At 41.2% G+C, this 27,603-nt stretch overlaps 1 protein-coding gene across 6 annotated transcripts; it reads right to left on the reverse strand.

Annotated features, from left to right (window-relative positions):
- Window positions 1-1,083: 1,083 nt before the first annotated feature.
- On the reverse strand, window positions 1,084-27,603 carry ANKDD1B (ankyrin repeat and death domain containing 1B). 6 transcript variants are annotated; one of them, XM_062612381.1, is made up of 15 exons: window positions 27,349-27,602; window positions 23,678-23,781; window positions 21,520-21,618; window positions 19,937-20,035; window positions 19,738-19,842; window positions 17,899-17,997; window positions 16,211-16,309; window positions 14,295-14,423; window positions 13,329-13,427; window positions 11,647-11,742; window positions 9,025-9,123; window positions 5,243-5,338; window positions 2,588-2,786; window positions 1,745-1,876; window positions 1,084-1,394 (listed from the first exon to the last, which is right to left on the reverse strand). In XM_062612381.1, the coding sequence occupies exons 1-15, from the start codon at window positions 27,422-27,424 to the stop codon at window positions 1,336-1,338; spliced, it is 1,590 nt and encodes a 529-aa protein (XP_062468365.1). In that variant the 5' UTR covers window positions 27,425-27,602; the 3' UTR covers window positions 1,084-1,335. The 6 variants fall into 6 exon arrangements, with proteins under 6 accessions (XP_062468365.1, XP_062468364.1, XP_062468366.1 ...); XM_062612380.1 differs by having other exon boundaries at window positions 11,647-11,745; window positions 27,349-27,601; XM_062612382.1 differs by having other exon boundaries at window positions 11,647-11,745; window positions 14,325-14,423; window positions 27,349-27,600.

Below are 27,603 nucleotides of genomic sequence, written 5' to 3' on the forward strand. Positions count from 1 at the left end.
TCACTTTGTTCAGTTCCAATGTTACTAACATATATTTTGAAGTGAAAATTAAATTTATTTTTGTTACATATGCTTTTTTTCAGTTGCCAGTGCAACCAAGTGTAGTTGATGTGCATTTTAATTATATCCTACAACAGCATACTTAAACGAAGGTGGTATACTTCATATCCAGGGTGCAGCTTAGGCCAGGTGAGGTACCAAGTCCATCAGACTGATATAAACATTCTCATTTTCCAAGCTAATGTGTCAGAACTTGGTGCATACCTGTCAGGATCTAAGAATTTGTGATCTGATATTTCTAATACTAGTCTGTGCTTCATATTCCTGTGGTGCTCTGCAGCCACATCAAAACAGGCTGCACACAAGAGGGCAGCTAGGCATAACATTTCAGACTAAGACACAAATCATGATCTTTTTAGTACAAACAGTAAGATTCAGTACAATATATTGCTAGCTATATACACACAGACAAGGCAATTAAATTCTTCCATTACGTGGTAAAGCTGTTTTGTTAGCGAAGACTACAAAGAGAGACATGCTATATAATTTTTTAGATATGAAATATATTCAGTAAAGAGGAAACCTTTAAACATGTTCAGCAAGACACTACCAAGTCTTAATTCAAGACATGGACAAGAAATAGGTAAATAATTTCTAGATGTATTAACTACTAAATATAAAATATTCTTTTTTGAGTATGTATTCAAGGTTATGCCATGATAGGCCATCCTCACATGGTTTTAAATATGGTATTTTTGTGTATTTTCACTACATAAATGAAATGCTGAAGGAGGAAGACTTGTCCTAATCATAGCTCTGTTTAAACAAGAGAAAAGCCCTCTTCTGACAGGAACACTATAATCCTAGCAAGCCCTTACGTAAACCTGAATCCCAAATGAGTCCAGGTGCCAGCCTATTTCTGGAAGTGTTGATTTATACACATAATTTTCACCTATTAATTTTATTCAGGTAGAAAACATCTCATTTACATTTCATGTCAAACAAAATATCTTAATTTGCAGTTCCAGTACAGAATTAGTGTATCAGTGTTAGGCCAGGTGCAGAACCTTGGGGGGGGGGGGGGGGGAGCAGAGGAGTGTGGTTCTTGCTTACCAGTATACTAATAGCCATTCACTCTTAATTCTTTAAATCATTGTATAGCAAGCTTATAAGAGAACTAACCAGTATTTCAGGACTACAAGTTCTTCTAGCTTGGAAAAAGTCATACAACTTCAAAATAGGTTTTTGTTTCCAGAAAAGATACTGTTTCTATTTGGAAGTCCCCTTCCGTGTGGCATGTAAATCCATCAGATATGCCGTGTTTTACTAATGAACTCATGAAATAGCACATTTTCTCGAGTCCATGCCAGTGCTACTTGCACCTCTGATGTGCTCTGTAAAGTAAGAGGAGAAGTCACTTGCTTGACATGCTCTATATTTCACAAGGTCAGACTAACTTAACTGAGGGCTAGCCAATCACATTCACTTGCAGGACAAAGGAGGGAAGCAAAGTTGGTTTGTCTGTTTCTTTGTCTTCCTTTAGAAATCACAAGTCTTGCTTAAATGCACTTTCTCAAGGAATGTCGCCCACCCCCATGCCACCCCCAGGAAGAGCATAGTCCCAGAAAGGAAGGCTGTCTTCCAGCTCTGCCACAGTTACACCTTCCTGGCAGCAGCAGCAGGCACCTCTGCACTGCACTGCAGCCTGGCAGAGGACAGTGTAAGGTGGTCTCTAACAACTTACCAGCTAAAGGCTGAAATCCTGCTTCCACCAGATCCTCGTATATGTGCTTAACAGGATTCTGACGGGCCAGCAGCATACCATGTAACCAGATGAGCAACATTCTATTTCCATGTTCCTGGTAACTTTTTTTCCCTATGCAATACACAAAGCATTTGTCTGTTCCATGTGCTGGGAACAGGATATTTTGTGCTTTTGTACTTTTAGAGTTCCAAGAGGTTTTAAAACCTACTCATTTAACTATTCCCTTTCTTGCCCAGAAGCAAAATGATGACTGAGGCTTAAAAAGTTGTAAAAGCAGACAAACAAATTATAGTTTTATTCTAAGGCTACAGTAAAGGGAGAGAAAAGCTAATACACCTTAATACGATTTTTTCCTTTCATTTTTCCTCAATGTGTGGAAGTATATTGTGGAGTAGTAGTAAGCAAGTACAATGCATACTCTAGAAGTATGGCTTTCCCAGCACTTGAGGGGCCTGAAACCAAAAAGTGCTGGTTTATGGCAGCTGTCAAGACGGCATGAACAAGGTCTTCTGTGTCACGAGGTTTCCCAGTTCCTCACTTGCAGCATGACCTGCAAGACCCTTCCATGCCACTCACTGTTTCTGATTTCTGAAGATGAAGATTCCTTCAGGCAAAAAGGGAGAACAGAAGTGGCCTGTACTTCTACATCACCGCCACCCTGGAACCAGGGACAAAGCTTGTACCCACTCACTGCCTTTTTTCATTATTTGAATAAGAGCAGTATGGCCATTGTGAATCTGACACTCATGTAGTTTAAAAAGCCGCTCTGCCTTGTGGTTTTTATAGCTTACCTATTATGTCTAGCCATTCAGATATTGTTACCTGTCCATTGTTCTTCAATAGCTCTAATTTGTTCACCCGTGAACTTCCAGAATAGGGCCAGTTTTTTCCATTCCTGGGGGTTTAACTGCTTATATGCTAGATTCCAAAGGGAAGAACGGATATGCTTGGTCTGTGTACTGTGATCTTGTTTGAAGGACAAGCTGAAGTCTGGCCCATCATCACTGTGAACTAGATGTTCCTGGAGAAGAAAGCAGATGATAAATGTTGTAATGAAGCTGGGAACTTCACTTAGAGAGCAGTGAACATTATGTCCTCTACAGCCACATGTAGCTCCTGACAAGTGATTGTTCAGTGCAGGTAAAGGAGCTGTGTTTGGCTAGTTGAGCTTTTTGGAAGATGTGTCAGCGTGGATGATGTTATTACAGTCTAAGTAGTATAACGGAAATGAATCCCACCTGTGTCTGTTCCTATGTCATATTAAGTTAAATTCAAAATAAACCACTTCCTTTCTCTGGCACTTGTTACACAATAGCAAGTAGCAGCAAGTCCCGTGCCAGTACTGCTGTGCTCATTGGCTCTGTCTACTTTGTATGCCATGTTTTGAACATGGTTGGGTTTCAAGCACAGCTCTTACTCTTTTTTCTTGCTTCTAGAAGTATTGACTTCTACCTGAGAAGAGGCTAGGCACCATCAGCATGGTGCTGCTCAGGCTGTTCTGCCTCTGCCCATCAGCTCAGCTCGCCTGAAGTGGAGACAACCAGGTCATTTGGTGCCAGCATGAAGCCATTGGGTTTTGTGCATGGAGCCCCATTCAGCAAAGCGTCCAAGCACTGGTAAGCACATGTAGTTTGAACCTGGATCTAGTTTTATTGCCAGTGTAAGCAAAATTAGATAGAAAACAAAACCACAAGCACCCTCCAAATGAAAAGTGGTGTTGCTACCGTATGCATGATACAGGAGTGAAGGTATAGCTTCTTGTTTGGGCACCTCTGCAAAAGCGACATTTAGAATGTAGCAGTGATTTTAGCCTTAGCTGAGCAGTGCCCAGTGGAAAGCCTGTTTCCTAGTGTAGGTAAGCCTAAACTACTTTTGTATTTCTTTTTGTTTACATGCTAGTCTTGTTTCAAATCATTCTCCAAAGTGAAAAATGTCTTCCGGAAGTTGGTATGGGATTACAGAGCAGCTACTAAGCAAAAAAGGAAATGGCAGCATGCCACATTTTAAAGTGCTAAGCATAAAATACTCCATTCCAGATAAAATTTAGAAAAATACAACAGCGTTGTTTACTAACCTTATGAGAGTCTTGCAAGAAAAAATAATCTTAGTTCAGTAACTAAGCTTTTTCATGTATGTTTGATTCCACTTCTTTTCTAGTGCAGACTTTATTGCATGCTTCCTGATACATGCAAGGTGAGGGTCAGGGCATTCTACCAGGCAGCTTCAGGCTCTCCCTGGTTCAGAGGGGGTATAGAAAACCTCTGAGGTTTAGAAAAACAAAACCAACAAAAAACCTACAGGCAAACAAATAGAAAAAAGGGCAAATGGAAAGAACGAGGCACTCCCACACATTAGTGTCATGTGCACTTCCTCACAGCAACGTGACATTTCCTTTTGTAACTAATGCCTTGTCACAGATGGTAAGTCAGCTCAGTGTAACAAAAAGTTCTCAAAATAATGGTTCAAAACACTCTAGTTTCTTATATGGTAAAGCCACCTGAGCAACATTATATTCCATACCTGTAAGATCTAAGCAGCTGCCAAAGGCTGTGCTCGTAGTAATGGGATACAAACACTTTTGTTTCTATTCCCAACACCTGTGGAGCTCTTGAGGAAGACCATCTGCTTAGACATCTTCTCCTCAGGCAATTCAGTAAACAATGCTAAGAGTTAGGAGCATTAAGGGCTCACTGCTGTCAGACTTGTCATGTCTTCTTTGACAAGAGATTACTTCTAATTCCCCTTTTAAGCCAAAAGAAACAATCATGTACCTGACAACTCCAGCTGAACTGGTGCAAATCTAATATGCACAACACAGGGAGTTCATGGAGGTGGTTTTCATTCTAGTTAATCTAGATGGGTGGTTTCCCAGCACAATGCCCTGTAAAACGAAGTATCACGGATTTGGGCACATAGGGATGAAGTGGGGTGGTAAAAATGGTTAATTCATGTGCTGGCACTCGGGCAGGATCCATATGCTTATACCACCTAAGTGTGGGAGGCACTTGGCTAACCTGGTACAACAAACACTCCCTGGCAGTAAGCAGGAGTGATAATGAAGTTAGATATTTGTGTGGCAGCTCAGCAATGAAGCACAAGAGCTGACAGTCAAGTGCATTCCTTTCGCTAGTCCTTTTGCCCTGGTTTGCTAGCTCTGGCGCTCACAGATTTACTTGCTTGACATAGATAAATTGTGTCAGCATCTTCTTTCTTGCAGGTTTTAGGGTGGATGCTACAAGAGATGTCTTACACTGCCTCACCAGGACCTGCTTCCAAACAAAAGGTGTACCTGAGAAATCTTAGGGGTTTTAAACTGTGTTGTGTCAAAATCATGACATGGAACCCACATAAACCAATTTATCAAGGCCAGTCTTGCAGCTTGCCAAAAGGAACCACCTCAGGCAAAAGGTGCTTCAGGATCAGAATCGGCTGTACTCCCTTAGTGTTTTCCTCAGTGTAAAGAAAAGTGTTTCTTACCTGTTTCATGGCATAATACCTTTCTGCTTTAATGATCATATCTACAATGAGGGCATGATTGCTCCTTGATGCCACAGCTAGTGCAGTTTTTCCATGCTGAAAGCAGAAACAGTGAATCAGAACATTATCTCTTATATTTAGGATAAGTATATAATAGAAAAAACAGGAGGTTTGTTTACAGAGCCATATCCCTTCTCCTCGAGAAAATGTATTGCTAGTTTTATGGCTTCAGGGTAGTTACTGTCAACGTTCTGTGCTTTGCAGGATCCCCTAGCCCTGAGTGGTCAATATTTTCCTGCCTTGAACTGCCCCTACAGAATTTCTGTTGAGGTACAGCTGCTCCGAGAAACGTTCTACACTCAGACTCCTGCGTACTTCATACCAGCTTCTGGCTCCCCAGTCACTGCTTTCAAGTGCCTGCTGCAAGCCCTTGCACCTACAGGCTGAAAATACTACACACAGTCTGTTCCCATGTTATGATTAGACTGGCATTTCAGATAGGGGTAGGCTAGCAGGGGTGGAAACCTCCAACTTTTATGGCAAACCTGTCCTATTTCAGATGGTAAGAGAAACTGGCTCAGAATCATAGAATCACAGAATACTTAGGGTTGGAAAGGACCTTAAGATCATCAAGTTCCAACCCCCCTGCCAAGAGGAAGAACACCTCACTCTAGACCATGTCACCCAAGGGTCGGTCCAACCCAGCCTTGAACACTGCCAGGAATGGAGCACTCACAACTTCCCTGGACAACCCATTCCAGTGCCTCACCACCCTTACAGTAAAGAACTTCCTTATATCCAATCTAAACTTCCCCTGTTTGAGTTTTAACCTGTTACCACTTGTCCTATCACTGCAGTCCCTAATGAAGAGTCCCTCCCCAGCATCCCTATAGGCCCCCTTCAGATACTGGAAGGCTGCTACGAGGTCTCCACGCAGACTTCTCCAAGCTGAACAGCCCCAACTTTCTCAGCCTGTCTTCATACGGGAGGTGCTCCAGTCCCCTGATCATCCTCGTGGCCCTCCTCTGGACTTGTTCCAACAGTTCCATGTCCTTTTTATGTTGAGGACACCAGAACTGCACACAATACTCCAAGTGAGGTCTCACAAGAGTAGAGGGGCAGGATCACCTCCTTCGACCTGCTGGTCACGCTCCTTTTGATGCAGCCCAGGATACAGTCAGCTTTCTGGGCTGCGAGTGCACACTACAGCTGGCTCATGTTCATTTTCTCATCGACCAGCACCCCCAAATCCTTCTCCGCAGGGCTGCTCTGAATCTCATCTCTGCCCAGCCTGTAGCTGTGCCCGGGATTGCCCCAACCCAGGTGTAGGACCTTGCACTTGCCATGGTTAAACTTCATGAGGTTGGCATCAGCCCACCTCACAAGTGTGTCAAGGTCCCTCTGGATGGCATTCCTTCCCTCCAGGGTATCAACCGAACCACACAGCTTGGTGTCATCGGCAAACTTGCTGAGGGCGCACTCAATCCCACTGTCCATGTCAGCGACAAAGATGTTGAACAAGACCGGTCCCAACACCGATCCCCGAGGGACACCACTCGTTACTGGTCTCCAGCCGGACATTGAGCCGTTGACCACAAGTCTTTGCATGCGGCCATCCAGCCAGTTCTTTATCCACCAAGTGGTCCATCCATCAAATTGATGTCTCTCCAATTTAGAGACAAGGATGTCGTGTGGGACAGTGTCGAACGCTTTGCACAAGTCCAGGTAGATGACGTCAACTGCTCTACCCCTGTCCATCAGTTCTGTAGCCCCATCACAGAAGGAATGAGAGTGTGGGAATTCCGTTCTTGTGACAACTGAAGTGAGGACACCGAATGTTTCACCAAACAGGTGTTTTTCAAGTAGTACAGGCAGTCAAAGGAATTACAAGCCATTGCTTTAATTCTAGGTGCAGAGGACTGCAGCTGCCCACTTCCCTCTGCAATTATCTATTTTCAGCGAATTTGCACTGGTGGAACTGCCTCAGATTTAAGCATTCAGGTTATTCTCCTCATATCAAGTGATAGGCATTCTAGAAAATTAGACCTAAAAGAAGCCAAGACCTTAATTAAAAGGTTCAGTAATTAAATTAGGAGGCATTTCAACTCTCCAGCTATTACAAAGTTCCCTTTTGAGTTCTGCCTCCAGGCTTTGCTCAAGATCATTCTAATTAGCCTGGTTTTAGAAAAGCATCACATTGGAATCCAAAGAATTTACCTTTCATAAAATTGTTATAGCACAGACATACTTTGTATGTGAAGAGTCCAGAGACCACAAGAGCTCCTTGGGACCCAGCCCTGGAAAGTGCTCTGTACTTCACAGGGAGGTGAAGGGGATGGGAAGAGGGGTTGTTTCTGGCCTCCTGTATTAATGCAGACACTGCTGGCATGCTACTGCACACATGGCACAGCAGTCTTGCACACCAGATTGTGTGCACAAGTCTCTGCACTACCAATGACAACCAACAACCATTATCTCTGCAGATGGGAGGGAGGAAGGAAGAGCTCCCAAGGGAGTTCATGACTCACACAGATGGATGACATGTTCTGGAGATCTGAGGACTCTTGCTGCCAGGGCACACAGGCCAGGAAAACTGTGCAATTTGAAGCTGGCTCCACTTTTCCTGCCTACTGTTCAGTGGGGATGGAAACATTTTTGGCACCTCGGCAGCAATTTGATTCAAGGAGAGCTGAACTTTCAAATGTTCCCAGCAGTGGCATGGCCTCAGGGGTGAACCAGCAAATGGGCAAGGGACAAGCTACTCCTAGAAATAAAACCAGAGCAGAAAGGTGACAGAACTTGTGCTGGCTGAGAACCACCTTCTCATGACATGTGCTGAACAATGTCAACTTGCTGTAATACTGAAGCACTACCCAGCCCAAAGGCTTGAGGTGCTTAAGATCAAAACAGGCAGTAAGAAGTAATTTTCTGTGCCTGCCCTTGGAATACGACTAGGTGGACACAATTTTCCCATGGCAAAGGCACTAACTAAAGTAGACAAGATTTCATTCTGGGTTAGCCCACATGAGAACTGCAGCTCTCCAACTAGTGTAGGTATGACTCTTAACGGCAAGGCTTAACTGATAAGGCATAACTCTTAACAATGCAGCATGATAAACACCAAATCTGTCAATCCAGTTATACAGAAAGTCAGTATAATGGTAACAGTATAAGAAGGGGAAGCTCAGTCTTGCAATAATTTAGCAGAATTTGTAAAAGCTGTATTTGGTACTTTCGAAAGCACTTTGGCAGCGGCTCTTAGTTTTGGCACTTCTTCCAGCCATTCCTGCCCCTGTCTTTCCAGGCTGAACATCAGCAACAGGTCTAAGCACCCACTTGAGCAGACCTGGGATGTCTTCTCAAGGACACAGCACCATCATTTCCAGGTGTCCCAGAGGGGTAAAGGGAAACTCGCCATCGCTGCAGTTAGTGAAGCTGGCAGTACCTGTGCCTCTCCTGGCAATGAATGCTGCAGGGACACAGTTACAACAGCCACAGGCTGTTTTCCACTCCATAAGCCTAATCCTTTTTTCCAGCAGAGGTCTCTGGCAGCAGGGTTTTCACCCTTCAAACTATGGAGCTTGGAACCTCTTCACTAAAACCATTTCAGATCTCTGCAAGCTGTGTAATGCAATATAAAAAGGAGACTTCCTTTGTAACAACTAACAGCTTTACCTAGGAAAGAGAACTGCCAGTAAGTGCTTTCTGCATCTCTGGGAAGAAAGTTGTAAAACAAAACATAAAATCACAATGTCCTTGCACATATGGGGAATGCAATCTACCTTATCCACAGCCTTGAGATCACAGCCAGCCTTCAGCAGCACTTCCACCAGCTCCACGTTGCCAAGATCAGCTGCCAGATGTAGTGGGGTTTCCTGCCTCTGTAATTAATGACACCAAATAAATACAGTAAGCCAAATTCTCTCTTAGAAATAGAGTGCTCATAATCTGAATCTGAAGAAAATTCACATGAGATGGCCTTGGAAAGAAAACACTGAACAGGATGAAATCATTTAACTTCTGAGTGATCTACCTGCCAGTTTTGTTCCAGACAAACAAGACAGCATCTGGGATCTCTGCAGAAAAACCAGGCAGGAATTCCAGCTGGCTCAGGAAAAGGTCACTGTCATGCTCCTGTAATGTACTGTAATTTAACAAGCTTTCTTTCTTCCCTCTTAAAACAAGGTGGTTTGGACAGAGTGCTTCATGCAGCTGCCAACCCCCACCCATACTATCTCTCAAGTAACCTCTTCCCAGCTGAAATTCATACAAAGACAACTGGACATCCATAATTTTCAACACTACAGCAGGGTTTGTTAGCCAGCGCTGCCACAAAATGGTGATATGTGTTGGAAGTCTGCCAGCTCTGTAATGGGTTCAGTGAACCTTAAACCATGCAAGCACACACAAAGGGGGAAAAATTAAAAAAAAAAAAAAAAGATTAAACAAAACCAAATTATTAACAAGAATTACAGCTAAAGGGGCATTCAGCTTCAAGTCTAATCTTTAGGTCTGAAATGAGGGTTGTGTAGCCACTACAAGACTGCGTGCACCCAAATGAAACCTATTTATTTATCCTTCTGCAGAATATTAGAAATTCCAGCCATCTGTGGGTGTAATGCAGCAGCAAATAAGATATGTTGTCATTTGTGGAAGCCCTGCATATCTTCTGGACATGTCCTGTAGCATGCTTCATGTGACACAGCATCCTTTTAGGTGGAAGGTTTTGTACCTGCACCTCTCTGATGTTGCAAGTCCACATTCTGCAGGTCTGATTAGAAAACTTTTGTTCTTTAAATCTTGACTTAAAGTTTGCAGAGTCAAACAGCAACACCTTACGAAGAAACACCAGCCTCAGGGTTCCGCCTTGGAGTGTCTCATCAGCTGTTCTAGGAATACACACTATGACACGTGACCTCATAAATTTCCCACTGCAATACACCCTACTTTCTTTGCTGCAGTAGTTCAGAGATATACGTGCAGCTAATGTATGTAACTCAGACATGCTAGGGACAAAGCATGGAACATTTCTAAATCATGTGCTCAAGAACAGAATTCTGTATTTTATGTGATAGAAGGACTCATTGTCATACTTGACTCAAGCCACTAACTACAGCCTCTGCTACTAAAATGTGTACAAATTAATCTTTAGCAATAAAATGATCAACAAGAAGAGGCAAACTACAGATTTCTCAAAGACTACTGGGGAGCATCCCCATCCGACATGTGGGAGTTCAGAGTGTGTTTCACCAACAGGGAGCCACAGTCCCCAGTGTGGGACTTGAGAGACCTGGTGGGTCTTCCCACAGCTGAGATGTAGGGCTGATGGAGAGGGGAGGAGATTCGCTTTGAAGGGACACAGCTGGCAGGCTGGTCTATACACAGCTGGTGTCTCAGTGTCTGCCCAGTCCATTGCGGCCAGGGCACCAATGTACTACATCCACATGGCCAGTGTACAAACTTCTGCTACTGGCCATGAGACCTGGATGTCATTCAGATCTCTGGAGGCCTGGTTGTTGGCTAGGTTGCTGTAGACCACCTCCACCACCATTAACTCCCTTAAATACTGGATACCTTCTATGATAGTCTACTTGTCTTGCTGGTTTACAATACCTTCTTTGAGGAGCTACCTTGCATTCGCACTCAGTGAACTGGGGAGCAGCCAGCTAGGCCTCCAAAGACCGCTGGTACCAAGCGGAAAGAAAAAGATCCTGGTAAAGGTGGAGAAAGCAGATGCCAATGTCCCTGGGTGACTTCCAACCACAAAACTTTCACTTAACACCCAGACACACCAACTGATTCCACCAGACAGCTGTGACCTCATCCTTCAGTGTGATGTGTTGTGAGAAGCAGCTCTGGACCTTTGCTTAGTTGTGTCTCCTCCCAGGCTCTTGCTCAATCCCAGCCTATGCCCAGGGAGAAGCAGAGTGCAAAACAGAGAAGGCCTTGGTGCTGTGTAAGCACAGTTCAGTAACAGCTGAAACTCTGACTTACCAGCAGTGTTTTGGTCACAAATCTGAAACACAGCACACTATGGGTTGCTATTAAAAAATTAACTCCCTACCAGCCAAGTGACCCTCTGTACTGGGTTTCTGTCTGAGATCAGTGCTGTTGAGACAATTTTGTCAGTTATTACACATGAACTGTAATACTTGAACAATCAGATATTTTCTGGGTACATAGCATTTTGCTATCCTTATCTTGCAGAAACAATACTAGCACAGCATGTGCCAGTGACTAATACATATGCACACATGCAAAAAGATAAGGAGGGAACTGCCTCTTCCTCCCTATTTTTTTGTACCCTGAGCTCAGGAAGAAAAAAAAATACAATGTATTTCAGGCAAAATCCACATAATCTCCTTGTTAGGAGTGATGTTATATTAATTCTCAGCTTTTCTTACGTGATTTAAGGAGTTTATATCATGATTGGCATCCAAGAGGCTTTTTACTACCGGTAGGTGGTTATTGATGACTGCTAAATGGAGAGGGGAATTCTTCTGCTGTGGAGGGAAAATAATAGACTATTATCCTTGGTATATTATTAGACGTCCATTTAAACAAGAAAGAGCTTTTTTTTAAAATCCACCCCTTGGAAAGGCGAGATGCTCTAACAGACGTTCCAGACTGCAGAAAACACACCTTGAGGTGCAGAGCTACGCCAGACATGGTAGCCTGCTCCTGCAATGGCTCAGCAGCAGGTAAACAAATGCTAACCGAGGAACTTGGAAATGTTGAGTCCACGGACTGAGTATCAGTGTGTCACCACTTAGGAACACAGCAAGGTACTCCTCTGATGTATTTATACCTTGGATATGCTGCTACCCTTGGCTGACAGTAGAGAGCTTAGGACAATGTTTCTGTTCCCCCAGAAAACTGGGTTTGCTCTTAGTTGAATAGGCTGGACACAGATTTATTCTCTGCTGGGTAAACAGATGTCAAAATCTACTTTCCGGGAATAAACTCTTGTTAGATACTGCTGCTGGAACTATTCTTCATATGAAACTGACTTCCTGTCATATTTATACAAAGTAAATTACAGCTAGAAAGAAATTAATTTGGTTTTATTTTCTTTGAGAGATTACTATTAAAATAACTGAAGCACAGACACACCACCAGTCACAATCCAGCCATTAGGTGGGCAAGATCACTTTGTATGTTGAACCTGTGAGTTGTCAGTTTCTTGTTAAACACAGCTAAAGAATAATCCCGTACTAGTGCCATTGATGGGTGCCAGACACCTGTTCATTAGTGTCTTTATAAACCACAGCCATTTCTTCAGGGCTACGGAAAATTAAAGCAAGCTTTTATGTAATGCTGCACTGGAAATGTTTCCAAAATGAAAGTTACAATTTTATGAGTTGCTTCTGCTACAGAAAGCCAAAGAGAACAGGCAGCACAACAACTACCTCAAATTCAAATAAATAATTTCAGGCACATCATGAATTCTTCCTTGATCACATTACACAGCAGGCCAGTGATCATGGCATAAGTCACAAAGCCCAGTTGCTATTTTCATCCTGTACTGTAGAAGCAAAAACTAATTTCCTATACACAGAAAATCTCAGATGTAACAAAAACTGTCACATCTTAATTGAGACAAGATTTTTATACTAGAAATACCTCTTTCTTTTTAAACCCCTAAGAACAGTGGCAGATTTTGAAGGTATATGCTTTGAGTGCAGAGGGCAAAAGCACTGAAGTGTTTATTTACCTTGTATTTACCTTCACTCATAATCAGTTAAAAGTGTTAACTCTGCTCACAGCACACAGGGAGGCCTGCATCACTGCTGCATAGTTCAAGCAGGGTTCTTCACTCATCTTAATGCCTGGTCCTTGGCTTAGCCTGACCACCTCTACACTGCACTACACCAGTCTGCCCAAGTGCTCACTGGGTTTGTGCAACAGGACCTTGTCTTTTTTGGTCCGTACATATTGCTAACCAACATCCATAAACCACATAATAACATGTCTAGTAAAAAATCAAGGAACTAGTCAACCTCCTTCAGCTGTCTAAACTCCCAAAGAAGGTCATAAAAGACAGGACAGGCTGAACAACAGAATAGTTAGACTGATACATGCTCACCTCAGGTTTAGGAACCAGGTCAATGTTCTTATCAATAAGAAAAGTAACCAAGGATAGATGTCCATTCTGAATTGCAACCTGCAAAGCACTGCTATTGTTCTGAAACAAATGATACATATAGCAAAAACTTACATTTTTGTTGCTGGAAGAAGAGTATTAAAGAGAGCTGTCAATATAGGATGATCTTTCACTTAAATTTGTGTTATTATCCCACTCCCCAAAAAAAACTCCCTTTGACAAAATTATATAAACCGAAGTGGATCAGCCGTTAGCATGATGGTGGTTTTGTAAACACTGAGGGAACTTCCCATTTTTACTCTAACACAACAAACATGCTAAACCCAACAGTATTCTATAGTCCTCCTCAATGTCTTTTAAGAAACTGATGAATCAGCGTTGCCAGCTGGTTTATCTGTGCCATGGACAATGACAATGCCCACGTCTCCTCATCTATTACTTCAGTTTGACCTTTAACAAGCAAGTACAGTCACATTAACAAACTTTTAAAAATAAACCAGTAGAAAATTTTCAGTTAATTCTGCTAAAATAAACAAGCCCTCAGTCTGCTGGAATCATAAACTTCTCACAGCAGGCAGGCTAGCAGCATTCAACAGATGTGAGCTGGACTAAAGTCTAGGAACCAGATGTGGAGAACAGGTTTGCCATCAGTTCAGTCATATATGCTGCCAAAAAGGAGGATTTTCAACCCTAGCTGGTTACATTTCCTAGTCGTATGTTTTACTGTTGGATGTACAGTAAATAAATGTCTCCACCACTGTACTCCATGAAATAAATCTATGCTATATTTCTTCCACATCAGTTTTATTCTGTTAGCACTCTTTACATCCCCAATTCTACTTTATTAATATCTTTTTTTACCATTTCATGAAAATTAGCAGAGCAAATATACTGTTAGCACACACAGAAAAGAGAAGGTCCTTCCCACAGGCCAGGATGTCCCACTACCTGTGTGCTGGTGCGATATTGTGTACATACTTGAGTTAGAACATTGATGTCACTTCCTGCTTCCAGCAAGAACTCAGCACATTTTTCATGACCTCCTTCAACAGACAAGTAAAATGGAGTTTCTCCATTCTAGACCAATAGAGAGAAAATGTCTGTTCGGATTTAAGACATGTGAGTGCAATGCTGTGACACAAAACAGGTTAGTTCAGTAAGACGTATCCAGCTCAACAGAAAAGGAGAGATGTTCACACAAGAACACAATCTGAATGCTCCTAAATTAACACTTAAATGAAATAGGCACTCACCAATACTTAAGTGGCAGATGGTATTTATGCAGACAGATGTCTGGTGAGGTTTATGATACAGATAGCTATTTCATAAATATTAATCACACTCTTATGAAAGAAGATTGCAAGTAACAAGCACAGAAGCAAAGACAACAGGTAGCAATTTCTGCTTTTCAACTCCAAGCAACACTGTTATCACACTAGCACATATCATCAGAACCAATTTTTGTCACTCCAATGCCATGGATTTCTGATGAATTCCCAACTCTGGTGCACTTTTAGCAGAAATAATCCTGTTACATACTTATTTCAAATCTTCTCACTCCCAAAGAGTCTCCAAGTCTCCATAGTGAATCTCTAAGATAAGTTATATCAGCTGAACAATGATCTAATCACTGCTTCTCAACTCCTAAAATACACAAAACTTTACTGAAAGTTACTTTAGTGTTTTAGCATTCACAGAAGCATCAATAAATCCTGGTTCTTCTTTGGTTGAACTCCTGCCACCATTATTCTGGTAAACTTAATGTAGTGGTTTGCTCATGCTGAAAAAAGAGACCTGTTTATTCATGGACCAGAACATCAGCTGGACAGGAAGGTCACACCACTAGCCAGGGCAAGACAGGGACACAAGAAGTACAAGTCTGAGTGCAGAAGCAACATTGTTAGACACGGCTTGGAAACAGCAGGGCTTCACATTTCAAAGGGATTCCCATCCCTCAGAGCTTGCATAGCTGGAAATACATACAGTTTGGATAAGAGAACCCATCGACCCATGAATCTGTTGCTGATTAAGGAAGAGGAGGGCATTCATTCTGCGAGCTGAGCCAGGAGAACAGACTTCAGCTATGTGGCAACTTCCCATAGTGGGCATGCCAGCTGCAGCAAAACAAATTAACTTGCCTAGTTTATTCCAGCTGCCTGATAGGAGAAACAGAAGACATAAGGACTCTCAGCAAAGCAGGAAAGCCAAGTTGAGTAGTTAGTGTGCATTCCCCTCCTTTACCCCTACTTTAGGCCTCAAAAATTAAGCTCATTAGTGCACCAGATCAAGGATACAATTTTCACAGCTACTGTGCAATTTATGAATGTGCTGGCTGAGCTGAGTTCACTGGTGCTGATCTAGGAAAGAAAAAGTGGGTAGGCAGTGTCTGCTGCCAGTTCTGTGCAGTCAACTGAGATCACATAATCAAGGTACAAACCTGAGATCTCTTTGCTGAGGTATCTGTGATGGTATGTGCTGGGTGTGCACAATGAACTGCCTCAGTGAATAGCCTGAGAAACACCAGAGATGGTAAAAGGAATGGGATTACATAGCCAGAAATGCTGGAGGACAGGAAGCAAGGTGGAGGTTAGGCCCTCCTCTGTTTCTTTCTACCAGTAGCTGCTCAAGGGCATGCGGGACGGATGGGAAGCCATTACGTGAGGAGTAAGGTACAGGGCAAGAGACAGTGAAGGAGTTAAAGGAGCTGAATTTATCGGAGAAGGTACAACAAAACAGGATGCAATGGTACTAGAAAAGCAGCTGAGCTATTGAAATCTTCTCAGTGCAATACTTATTTATTTATTTATTTGCTTTTAGTTGATCTTTCAAATCTCTGTGTATTTCAGTAAATTCTGTGCCCTTACCTCATTGAGGTCATTTATTTCCCCCCACTGTTCGAGCAGAATTTTTACAACTTCACTGTGACCATTTTTGGCTGCTAGATGCAATGCTGTGTTTCCCTCCTTGAAATTGAAATGTCAAATAGTATGTTATGAAACAAAAATGAAGTCATAAGAATGAAGTTAAAACATCAAGTAAAAGCAATACAAAGCCTTTTGGTTTTTATGTACATCTCTCTTTTACATACAAGGAGAAGCATGTTCCAAGATTAAGACTGAAACGACAGGGGCCTTTTCATCTGTATGCAGACATGATCCTGCTGGTTAGCTAGTTGTCCCATATTGTGAAAACTGTAGTGTATGCCCAGGGAAAAGACCTGAAATTCTACCTCCTAAAGAATAATCAGAAGAAAACTTTGGGTACTGTTTCTACAATGATGAGAATAACACCAAGCCCTCAAGATCACTGATTTAAAGATTAATGGCCAAAACCTAGGTAAGTGTACAGAAATTTGTAGTGCCTTTGATGCCAACATGGCAATCTTCAATCTCCTTCACCATCAATACAATTTCTCACTAGCTAATTAAGAAAAAACCCTCACACACCAGCAAACAAATAAAACCAAAGAGCAAGTTCAGGAAGAGCATTAGGATTTGAGCTAAAAGACCATGCTGGAACAAGAAGGAGTATCAAACTGGCTAAAAGAACGCTGAAGCTGCAATTTCGAAGAATCCTAAGCATCAGAGAAATTAGAGTCCAGAACAGCTTTCTGTTCACAGCTTGGGGGAGATGGGGGTGGAGGGCAGAGGAAGTCCTTTTAGTGATTATGGATACACTGTGATTGCTTTTAGGAGATGATTTTCTGCCCTGGCTTCTCATCTACTTACGCTATAGGATCACATTTGCTTCCCATCATTGCTTGTTTATACCTTCAGCCTGCTAGATGTCTGGGACAACACTGTCTTCTAACATCTGCTGATAAACTCCTTAGCATGTAGAGCTCTGGGTTACACTACAGCTTTTAAACTATTACCAGAATACCAAGAAAAACACCATCACTTCCTGGGTGCTTACTTATATGGTTCTATTAATGCAGTATCTGTCCATTTCATAGTTTTAATGTCTTTTATCCTTGCAATGCCTCAGATGTGGAGAAATACCAACTTGCTCATTCCACATATATTGAGTAAGGAAACTTTGAAAGACATTTAGATACCTTAAAATGCAGTGTCAGAAGCAAACTCAGTCAGATAGAAGTATTAAGACACTTCTGAAAAACCCTCATAGGTGTTTGTTTGCATCCTGACATATTTAAACACCTTTGAAAAATTAGTCATGTGGGATTTAGCAGTGACAGAAAGAAACAGTCAAGCAGAGTGAAAAACAGAAATATGATCTCCCAGTACAGAGGCTAACACCTTAATTACCAGCCTTTCCCACTTGTCCCAATAGACAGCATATGCTGGTCTTACTTTACATGCACTACTAATGCATATGGAAAAGTCTTCTGGCAGTAAGACAAGAAGTCCCACTGCCTTCCCTTAATTACTGAAGAATCATCATCCTTGTGTTTGTTGGTCCAATGAATATCATTACCAGCACATCTGTATAGCTTATCCACAATACTTGATTGCATAGTAACTACACTGAAATGAAGTAATCTTTCTTAAGCATATATTTAGTTGTACTTCTGTGAAAAAGAAGCCTTTACCTTATCTTTTTCAGACGTAAACAGCTTCAGAGTAATCAAATTGTTTATCATGTCAACATGGCCTTTTTCAGATGCCAGAAGGAATGGCTTTCTACCATTCTAGAAGACAAAGAAACAGTGTTATTGAAAATAAAAATACTTGCTTTCAGGTACTAGATATATGGCATGCATATGTGTATTAAAAATTATATATGATTAAGTAGATTAAAAAAGTAGATGTACACAAGAGTAAGAATTTTAAAAAATTGCAATATTTAGTGTGAAAAACCAGACTACACATCTTGCATGCACTGAAGAAAACATCTGAAAACTGTTCAGAAATGGTGACAAGGTAGAAAATGTGCTAAAAATATTTAATTATTCTCAGTATGAAAATATTTATCAGAAGAACTGTGTCATTAAAAGTCTGCGGATGCTCAGAAACAGGCAGTGAAGAAGTTGCAAGATTCATTTCCATGGCATAACATGATCTGAATTCTGCAAGCACAGACCAAAACAATCGTATCTTGGATGTTTTATCCAGGAGGTCTGAATTCAGTGCTCTGCATTGTGGGTTTTTTGGTGGTGGTTAAACTAACAAAAAATTTTCCAGCTGTTTACAGCTCAACTGCAGAAAGTTATCCTGACATAAAACCATACCACTGGTCAGAAAGTGGGGCCATCTAATCAAATAACTAGATGGCTTCACTACCTTATAGTCGCCTATATTAAATGTCTCAGAAAAAAGAAAATGCAAGCAACTAATAGATAATTATGAAATAACCTCAACATAAAGAAGATTCTTCCTCACCTTTCTTTTCCCAAGTCCTAGGCCACAAAGGTTTCTTTTGTTAAATTAACTCTGTGCCTTGTCTTATGTGGAAAAAATTCAGAATTTTGCACCATTGGGTCAAAAAGTCTTAAAAAAAAATAGGGAACCTTTGTTCTGTTGTTGAGAGATCCTACAAGAATAAATTTCCTCATGTAAAGATAAAATACCCTACTTAGCCAAGTAAGCCTTCAAAGCAAGATCCCTAAGCTGTGGGAAGGAAAACTTAAAACGCAGCAAACCTGATGAAGACAATGCCCTGGCACTGTTAAAGAGCTAGTGCACTTCTGCTGAATGGCTACACATAGTTTTATGTTCTATGTTGGTGCAATATTCCCATGTTGGCCTTGACTGGCAGGTTTTGGTAAGGACAGGGGGCTGCAGGGTGAACTGTGTGGGAGGAGGTCAGAGACTGCCATATTCTGGTCACAGCCATTTCCAGATGGCTCCACAAGGCACAAAACTGACACAGTATTAACCACGTGTCAGCACTCAAGCCATCAGAGGAGTGCATGATGGCTCGGTGAAAATGCATTTAAGAAAGGCTGGTCACTGCTAGGGGGAGGATGCACAAAGGAAGGTACAGGAGGAAATATGAGAGGATGCGAGAGGAGACTCAGGAGAAGGTACACCCACAGGGTGACTGCAGCCCACAAAAGAACCCTTGCTAGAACAGACAAAAAGAGTAAGAAACGAAGAGTGAAAATATAGGAATGAATTGAAAAAAAAATCAATCTCCTCTGCTTTCCACCACCTCACGGATGGGACTGAGCATCACATTCAGTGAAAGCAAGGGAAGCATGGCAGGAGAGGTGTCTGGAGTTCAGCTGAGACAGCCAGAAAGGGAGGAAAAGTGTTTTCACTAAGTGCTTGTCTGGCTGTTACTTGTTTCTTAATACCCAAATCAATAATTAAATGCTTATATAGCTGGCAGTAAATTAAAATTCATTGAAATTCTCAAGTCAAGATTGTTTTGCCCACAACAGATGCCTCATGACATCTAGAAATAAACAAAAAGAAACATACTGTACCCTATCAGGCTTGTTCAAGTCATTCAGGTGGAGATCTTGGAGAACATAATCAACTATTTTAACGCTGTTGTTCTGAGCTGCAAAGTGCAGTACATTCATTCCTTCCTGAAAAGCCATAAGCAACTCTTTAAGAACAAGTCTGATTTTTTTTTCCAGCATAAACACGTTTAGAGCTGGTAAAAATTTGTAACCAACAAACCTCATTCTTAGCCTTTTGATCAGCTCCCGCTTTAACTAATTTTCGCATTATATCCAGATTTCCAGTCCAAGCAGCAAGATGAATCACTGTCAGGCCATGCTTCAAATAAAATGATACAGGCAGAAATTACCACCAGAATACCTCATGCCAAATTTCTTTAAATCTTTTTTTCTTAATTCAATGTACAAGTGGGTTCTGCTCTGTCGGCTCTTAGAAAATCAGTATTAACTCCTGGCAGTGTGAGTGGGATTCATTTCAGTTACGTTAAGCTAAATGTCGTGCGTCAAGACCTAGCTAAATGTTCAGGCTGCCCCTCTTCTTAACAAAAGGTCTTCCAGGAAAGGACTGATCTTATTTTGTGATGGAGGAATTAAATAGTCCCTGGAAATTATTTCCTCTTACCAGAAACCACTAGCACTGGCTGCGGTGGGTGACATTTCAGGTATCATTTGTAATGACTGTATTTCTGTGAGTCACCATAATTTGCTAGTTAGCCCTGTTTTTTTAAGTTCCCTTGTCTTTCAAAGTCTCTTGAAAAGTTCTTTTTCTACAGGAAAAAAGAATAGCTCTGTTGTTAACTTCTTTAGAGCCAACAGGAATAGAGATACAGAACTTCCAGCCAGTGTTCTCCATCTTTGCCACAGATGTCTCTAGCTTTTCCGCACCTCTTATCATAGAATCATAGAATCACCTTCCTCAGTTTGTGTGTACTGTGTTCAGGTGCAGCAGCATACGTCATGGCTCATTGTGCTATGTGCTGTGTAAATACAAGACATTTCTATGCCACCATAAAAACACCTGGTCTAAGAGATGAAATCAGAGGAATATAAACATAGCAAGAGGGAGAAAGGCGCTCCCTTAGCAGCTATAACCTTACCCGGTTATATAAATAGGCTGACTTCCACCTCTAATGGAGAACAGGAACAGTTTTTATGCTTGTTGGTATAACACTTTGGAGAGCAGGATGCTTGCCATGACAGGGGACAGGGGGGAAACGTAAATGATTTGTCTATTTGCATCATTCAGTTCACTGGAAAACTCCTAGTTTGAATAGCCTGTTTATTAATAACATACCATACATTTGGTTTTAATATCTGAATAAATCCTGCACTGTGGATCACCATCTGGCCCAACCAAATCAGCCATACACTGCTAAACTCTTAATGTCTTGGAATCTGCAGAGTGGTTGACAGTTTTGCATTAAGCTACTCACATAAAAATGGAAGGGAAGAGCACAAGGTGTTACTTTCTGAACTCCTAGCAATCTCCAGAGCTATTTTTTACTTTCAGTGACTGCTTTCATATAAAGTGGCCAGTGATTAACACACAGCTACCACAGATGGTGTATTTGCACAAGTGACTTCAACCACCCTTGTGCTCACTCAAGTATGCAGCGCAGCCAAAGCTCTGGGCAATGCATTTCATCTCTAACATTTTTCCTTCTAAACATGTGCAGTCTTAAGACAAACTGAAGATTTTACACAAGCACTTAATTTTGTAAAACAGGGAGCATGAGGCAAATACCAACTTTCCCCCTAAGATGTTCCTACACAGTGTGACTCAAAACATGTAAAACAGCTTACCTGATCTGCCATATCAAGTCTAGCTTTGTGATGGAGAAGAAAATCCACTACTGATACATGACTTCTCGCAACAGCAAAATGGAATGCAGTGCGCTTCAGCTGAAATAAGCAAAGCTTTGGTTGTCAGGTCCATAATACAGGTCTTTTCCTTGTGCAGGTGATCAGGATTTCTGAATTCTCTGATTAATAAATGTACTTGTTAATACTTATATATTTACATATTTCTCTTTCAACAGCTATGCTTGGTCTTTATCTGCATTTTTGTTCCCTCGGGTGGAACTGAGGCGTTGATCTTAAAGATTTCTTGTAGAACCAGAATGATTTAGTTTCTCTACATAGCATCGTCCCTTCCTGATATGTCAAAATGTGATTAAGTAATCATATCCTCCCTAGAGGAGATGCATGCAGTACAAAAGCATCCATGTTTACTATTTTATTATATGGTTTAATTTGAAAAGCTGACAACTAGATTTATACAATTAGATTTGCTTTTGGTATCTTCCTTCCTTTTTATTATCTCTCTGCAATGCATGATGAGATTCTTCCCCTACTCAGTTACCTTGCCAGACTGAGTCATTATGCATGTAGATGAAAGCTTCCAGTTGCCAACAGTGAGTAATCTTACACAGGTGAATAGCTTCAGTGCTTCTAAGGAACACTTGATTAATTTTCCTTTAAAGTAATTTATGGTGTGAATTTAAAAAAGGATTGGTTAAATTGCATCAAACTTTAGTGGAGAGAGTTTTGCTTCCAGTTAAAGTTAACAGAATTGGGTTTAACAAAATTCATTGAGAGTTTACATGCCAAGGATACAGAAGTGATTTAACCAGCTAACTTTAAAAGTAAGTTTGGATTTGTTCTCTTAAGCATCTATGCAGACCAGCTGACTTATCCATGTATAAGTTTAAATTTACAGTTTATATGCATTAAAATAATTCAAAGGTGGGATTTATGACATGCATTTATGCCAGAAAAACCCTCTTGCACAGAAATAGTTCTATCAACAAAACTCACCTTTTGGCAGCCTGGTTTATTTGCCTTGGCAATGCAGGGGCAGGAATGATCAATGTGAACAAAAGAAAAGTTTTGCCAGTATAAGCTACATCACCCCTAGGAGGATCAATCAATGCTCAACACCCACGCAGCTATGCTAGTAAATCTCATGTACTATTGGTCTGATTTTAGAATGACAGAGTAAAGGTTCAAACTGCTGGGCTGGAAAAGTATTCAGTTTAATTTCCTGAGTTCTGGAAAGCAATAAGGAAGAAAGAACATTTTAAAAGTGACTTTTTAGAGTACTATGTAATTGATGGGAACACTCTCATTGTTCAAGAGTTTACTGAGAAGTTTTTTCTTCCTCTCTTTCTCATAAACAAACCAAGCAATGCATCTGTGCTATTTCCACAATTCCCCATGGGAAAATATGCACATGGGCATGGGAAGCAAGGTTTTCCAGAACTGATGGTTAAGTAACACTTGATAGTCATGGGTAGATGATTTATACATAGCCACTGAGGGCAAACTGTTCTCCACAACTCCCAGATTAATATCATGACAGCTCCATTGCTGTTGAATTACTTCTCTTGTGGAACACAGCACTACATTTTGTTACTGTGAAGTCCACATCCTCATCATTCAGGCCTACAGCTGATATCAGCACAAGAAACGCATTTTCATCTGTCTAGGGTAAATCTGGACTCTGAACTCAGCCTGGGGCCAGTGGGTGTGGTAGAACACTGCTGTGGTTCCATACAAACTGAATGGAAACACTTCACACTTGAAATTTGTAATGCTAGCAGCATAAATTCATTCTCAAAGTGACTGTGAGGTTAAGTCCTCTTGCTCTGAAACATGGGGAATTCAAGAAATTAGAACACAGAGTAAATAGTAAATCAGAGACCACAGTTCAGAAGTCTTTGGTTCCTAAGGACTGAGTTCCTTAGTTCCTGTGACACACAGACTAGTGGTTAAAGACCTGTGAGCTACACTGCACAAGTCCTACTGAACATTCTGGATGCATAAAATATTTCTTAATGAGGTCCTAGTGGGGACTGCAGCATCACTACCTTGCAGTTGACACTACCTTGCTGTCATTCCACTATGAAATGCCAAGAAGTCATATTACAGATCTGTTATCTGTCAGATGCTTCATACTCACAGTATCTACAGCATTTATATTAACATTCTTTTTAAACAGCTTTTCCATGGTTTCCAAATTGTTCATTTTAGCAGCATATTGAAATTCTCTCTCATCTGGCAATACTGTGGAAAAACATGATGAAAAAATTGTATTATTAAAAAAATAGCCATAACCAACATAAGAAATTATGGTACTGTTCTTACTTTCTGTTATTTGTCCTGATTACATATGTTATGAAAATCGTTTGCTTTTCTCATGATAGAGGTGTTCCAGGATTACATTTTTCTCCTCTAGAGACATCTGGCTAATGTTTCGAGTTCCAACTTCTAAGTGCAAAGAGGCAGACTTTTCACAGCACGGATTACTATTATTCACGCTGCTCACAGGAGCAGGAGTTAATTTATAAGGCTCTGGCATCTAAATGGGTCCCAAAATATTTTACTGGCACAAAACAGTACAAATGGAAGCATTTATTTCCTATTATTGGAAAAGTTCCTCTGTTTGAAAACAGAACACATCACCAAAATACATAAAAATGTAAAACAGTAACCAAATGGTATGATCCAACTGGAAACAAAACAAGCCCCCCAAAACAATCAAACAAATCAGCGGTTTCATGGGGGGTGGGAAGAGGGTGTGTTGAAAGAGATATGTACTTGAACTCAAAATTTGGCTACTCTGTGGAATTTACTATTAAATTGGGACCTTCCTTTAATATCTAAACCTAAAAATGAATATCCGTTTGGTCAATTGAAGTAGCTGCAGTGTGCATTTAGACTCATAATATTCAGTAACTTTGGAAAATAAAATTCCAATGTCTAATAACTGGTTTAGCTAACTTAGAGGTAAGAGTATGTCTTATGTTCCTACCCTAGCATTTAATGAAACATTTACAATAAATTAGTGTAGCAAAATGTTAGTAGATATTTTTGATTTCATAGGATATAACACTTTAAAAGTTAATTGCTTAGGTATCTTCTGTCTAGACTATTTTGGCCTGAAAGCCACTTGTCCAATGATATTGCCAAAGAGGACAGCAGTCTCTGTTGAGCTAGAAACTGCAGCAATTATCTGTTCCTTAGAGACCTCTCATGAAAGTTCATCCTACTGCATTATGTCTAAGTTCGTTAATGCCAAATGAGAATACAGCTTGAAGTATTATAATTGCAGAGCATACTAAGGAAAATCAGTATGACATTCACTTAATGCCATTCTACATGATTATTATCTCAGTGGGAATAATTGCAGTTGTACTATACATAATGAGCTAGAAATTAAACTGGACATTTTCAGAACTGTTTTCAGCTTTCCTATAACATTATCCAATCACCTCTAACAACAAAAGCATCCTCCCAAAATCCTCTGAAAATCACAGAATACACTACACAAAGCTGGTGACAAGGAGAGTGGCTGACAGCAACATCAGCATCATGAACAGGGATCTTTGCAGAGTAAGTATCTCACTTGTTGTGATACAAGTGTGTTTTCATAGTCTGCACTCTAAAGAGCTATCCAGCAGAGCTTTCACTATCTTGATTTCAAACACTGGTAAAACAACGGTCATAGGGTATCTTGCTCAAAGCAATTTTGGTCAAACATGAAAATACAAAATGCAGGGCACCAATTAGCTGCAACTAGTTGCAATTAGGCCATATTCATTCCTACTGCCTGCTGCTGAGCACTCATACATGTATCTTGCACGAGGATGCAAAAATAAATGCTGCTGCATCTCAGGACAACCTGGCCCAGTGGAAGGTGTCCCTCCCCATAGGCAGGGGGATTGGAACTTGGTGATCTTAAGGTCCTTTTCAACCCTAACATGAACATTCTGTGATTCAGGAACAACAGTTTACTTGCACTGCCTTCAAGAAAAAAGAATTATATTTCTTTACTGTATCTGCATTTTGTTGTGGTTCTGACAAAGTATTAATAATTGATCTTTTCTCTCCTGTCCCAGAAGTCACAAAAAAATAAAGGCCTTTTGCTCTGGGTGTGTTTTTTCTTAATACATCTTAACTCAGGCATTAAGAGCAGTGGCAATCCAGAGACACTATGGCACTGACTAGCTGCATAACCTTTTGCTGCTCTTGAAAAATGATTTTTTTATGCATGAAATTACAGCAGTATAGAGCTGTCAGACTACAAATTCCTGGAAGCCTTCTATCCAAGCTGTGGTATCCCCGATTTGGCAGACCATGCATTATTAGAAATCACTCTATTTTCAAGTGACAGCAGCAACTGATTATATATTTGTAGCTGTCAGTCTTTTTGGGTGGTTATTTTCTTTGGCTTCATACAAAATGTCTGGCTCATTGCCCTACAGGTTATATTGTAACTATGTAATTAGAAAATAGATTCAATTTTTCTTTTGAGCTAATAAAGTAGTAATTTTCACTTCATTTCCTTTGTAGAGGGTCCTGTCTGTGGCAAATTGAACATCCTAACATTTCTTCTCTCTTGGAAGGGAAAGGAAGTAAAAAGAAAAGTAAATCACTTCGTTGACCTGAAAACAGAATGTCTTCTTCACAGAAACTCAAGCTCTGAAGTACCTTCAATTTTTCTTTCCTCATATTTACATCTGATTTTAGTGGCCTTAATCTGTCTTTCAGTAACAACACAAATAAGGATGACTTCCCATGGAGTAAAAGAGCGCACCAGAGGTTTCAATACTCATCAGCAATGGAAATTTTTCCACCTCCCTACCCCTGCTCCTTTCTTAATTTCCTGTTGTAGTCATTCACAAGATGAAATCTGTCATTGTCTCAAAAAGCACTAAATTGTCTCAAAATTGCTAAAAAGGAACTTGAATTGGCTGAAGAGTTCCAAGGAGAAAAAATACAGAAATATGAACAATATTCAGATTCAAATAACAAAAATATTTATTTTTTTCTAAAAATTAAATAAAATATTTAATACTTTGGTAATATTTCCTTTTACATTTTCTTGTTACTGGAAATACAATGACAGGGGCAAAGCAGGTATTTCATTAGGTCATGAAGGGTCTTTTTCTAGAATAATTGTTTTCCAGTTCAAAGAAGCAATGGGAAGAACTACCTATTGAGTCCAACTGTACTTTTATTTGTTTCTTTTCTATCTGCCCTCTTTGCCAGCCTGGAATCAGAAAACACGGTGCAGGAGGACGGCTTCTGGCTGTCATGCTGTGATCACAGGACAGGGCTGCGGCAGGACTGAACAATTACCGCTCAGTTTGCACAAATTAATGTGTTTTTAGTAGTTGCAGCCCAGGCCAGAGTGGGCTTTTCTTTAACAAGCCGGTTTGCGTGCTGAATCCTCACCGGGAGTTGTGCTGCTGAGGGCAAGGCCACAAGACTGACTGAATCCCAGAACAGGGGTGCTGGTCAGCTGTGTTACTGCTGGCAGGTGCTCAGCCCCAGGGATGTGACTAACACCAGCGACCCCCCTCAGACCACTGCGGGGTGCAGGTAAAGCAGGCATTGTGCAGTTCATCTGTCCCACGGAAAGCACAGGTGCCAAACCCCAGCTCCCAACCCCACATCCACACATCCTTGCTGATGTCTTCTACTACATATAAAGCAGCTCACATTTAATCTCTTCCTTCCCCCCCCAGTCCCTTTTGTTCCATGGTTGAGGCAAAAGGGGGTTGGGGTGGGCCCCACCATCCTGGCACCCTGACAGGGCAGCCTTGCCTCTGACCCCCACACACTCACGGCCATCATGGCTGGCTGCGGTGGCTCCATGCGTGGCCTTCTTCCCGGCATGGAGCAGGTGGTTCAGCCCCTTCATCGCTGTCCTCGCCTCTTCTTCCTCCTCACACAAGGGAAGGGGCCCAGGTCGGGTGCTGAGGGAGGTGCCCTACACTGGCCCTGACAAACCGGTTCTTGGGGCCCAAGCTTTGAGCAGAGCACACCCAGGCAAGGCCCAGCACCCCTTGCGGGCGTGCCTGCAGCAGCACCCGGCACTGG

Source organism: Pezoporus occidentalis, unplaced genomic scaffold, assembly GCF_034315485.1.
Source record: "Pezoporus occidentalis ecotype Australia unplaced genomic scaffold, CSIRO_AGI_Poc_V1 ctg16, whole genome shotgun sequence".
Taxonomy (NCBI): Eukaryota; Metazoa; Chordata; class Aves; order Psittaciformes; family Psittacidae; genus Pezoporus; species Pezoporus occidentalis.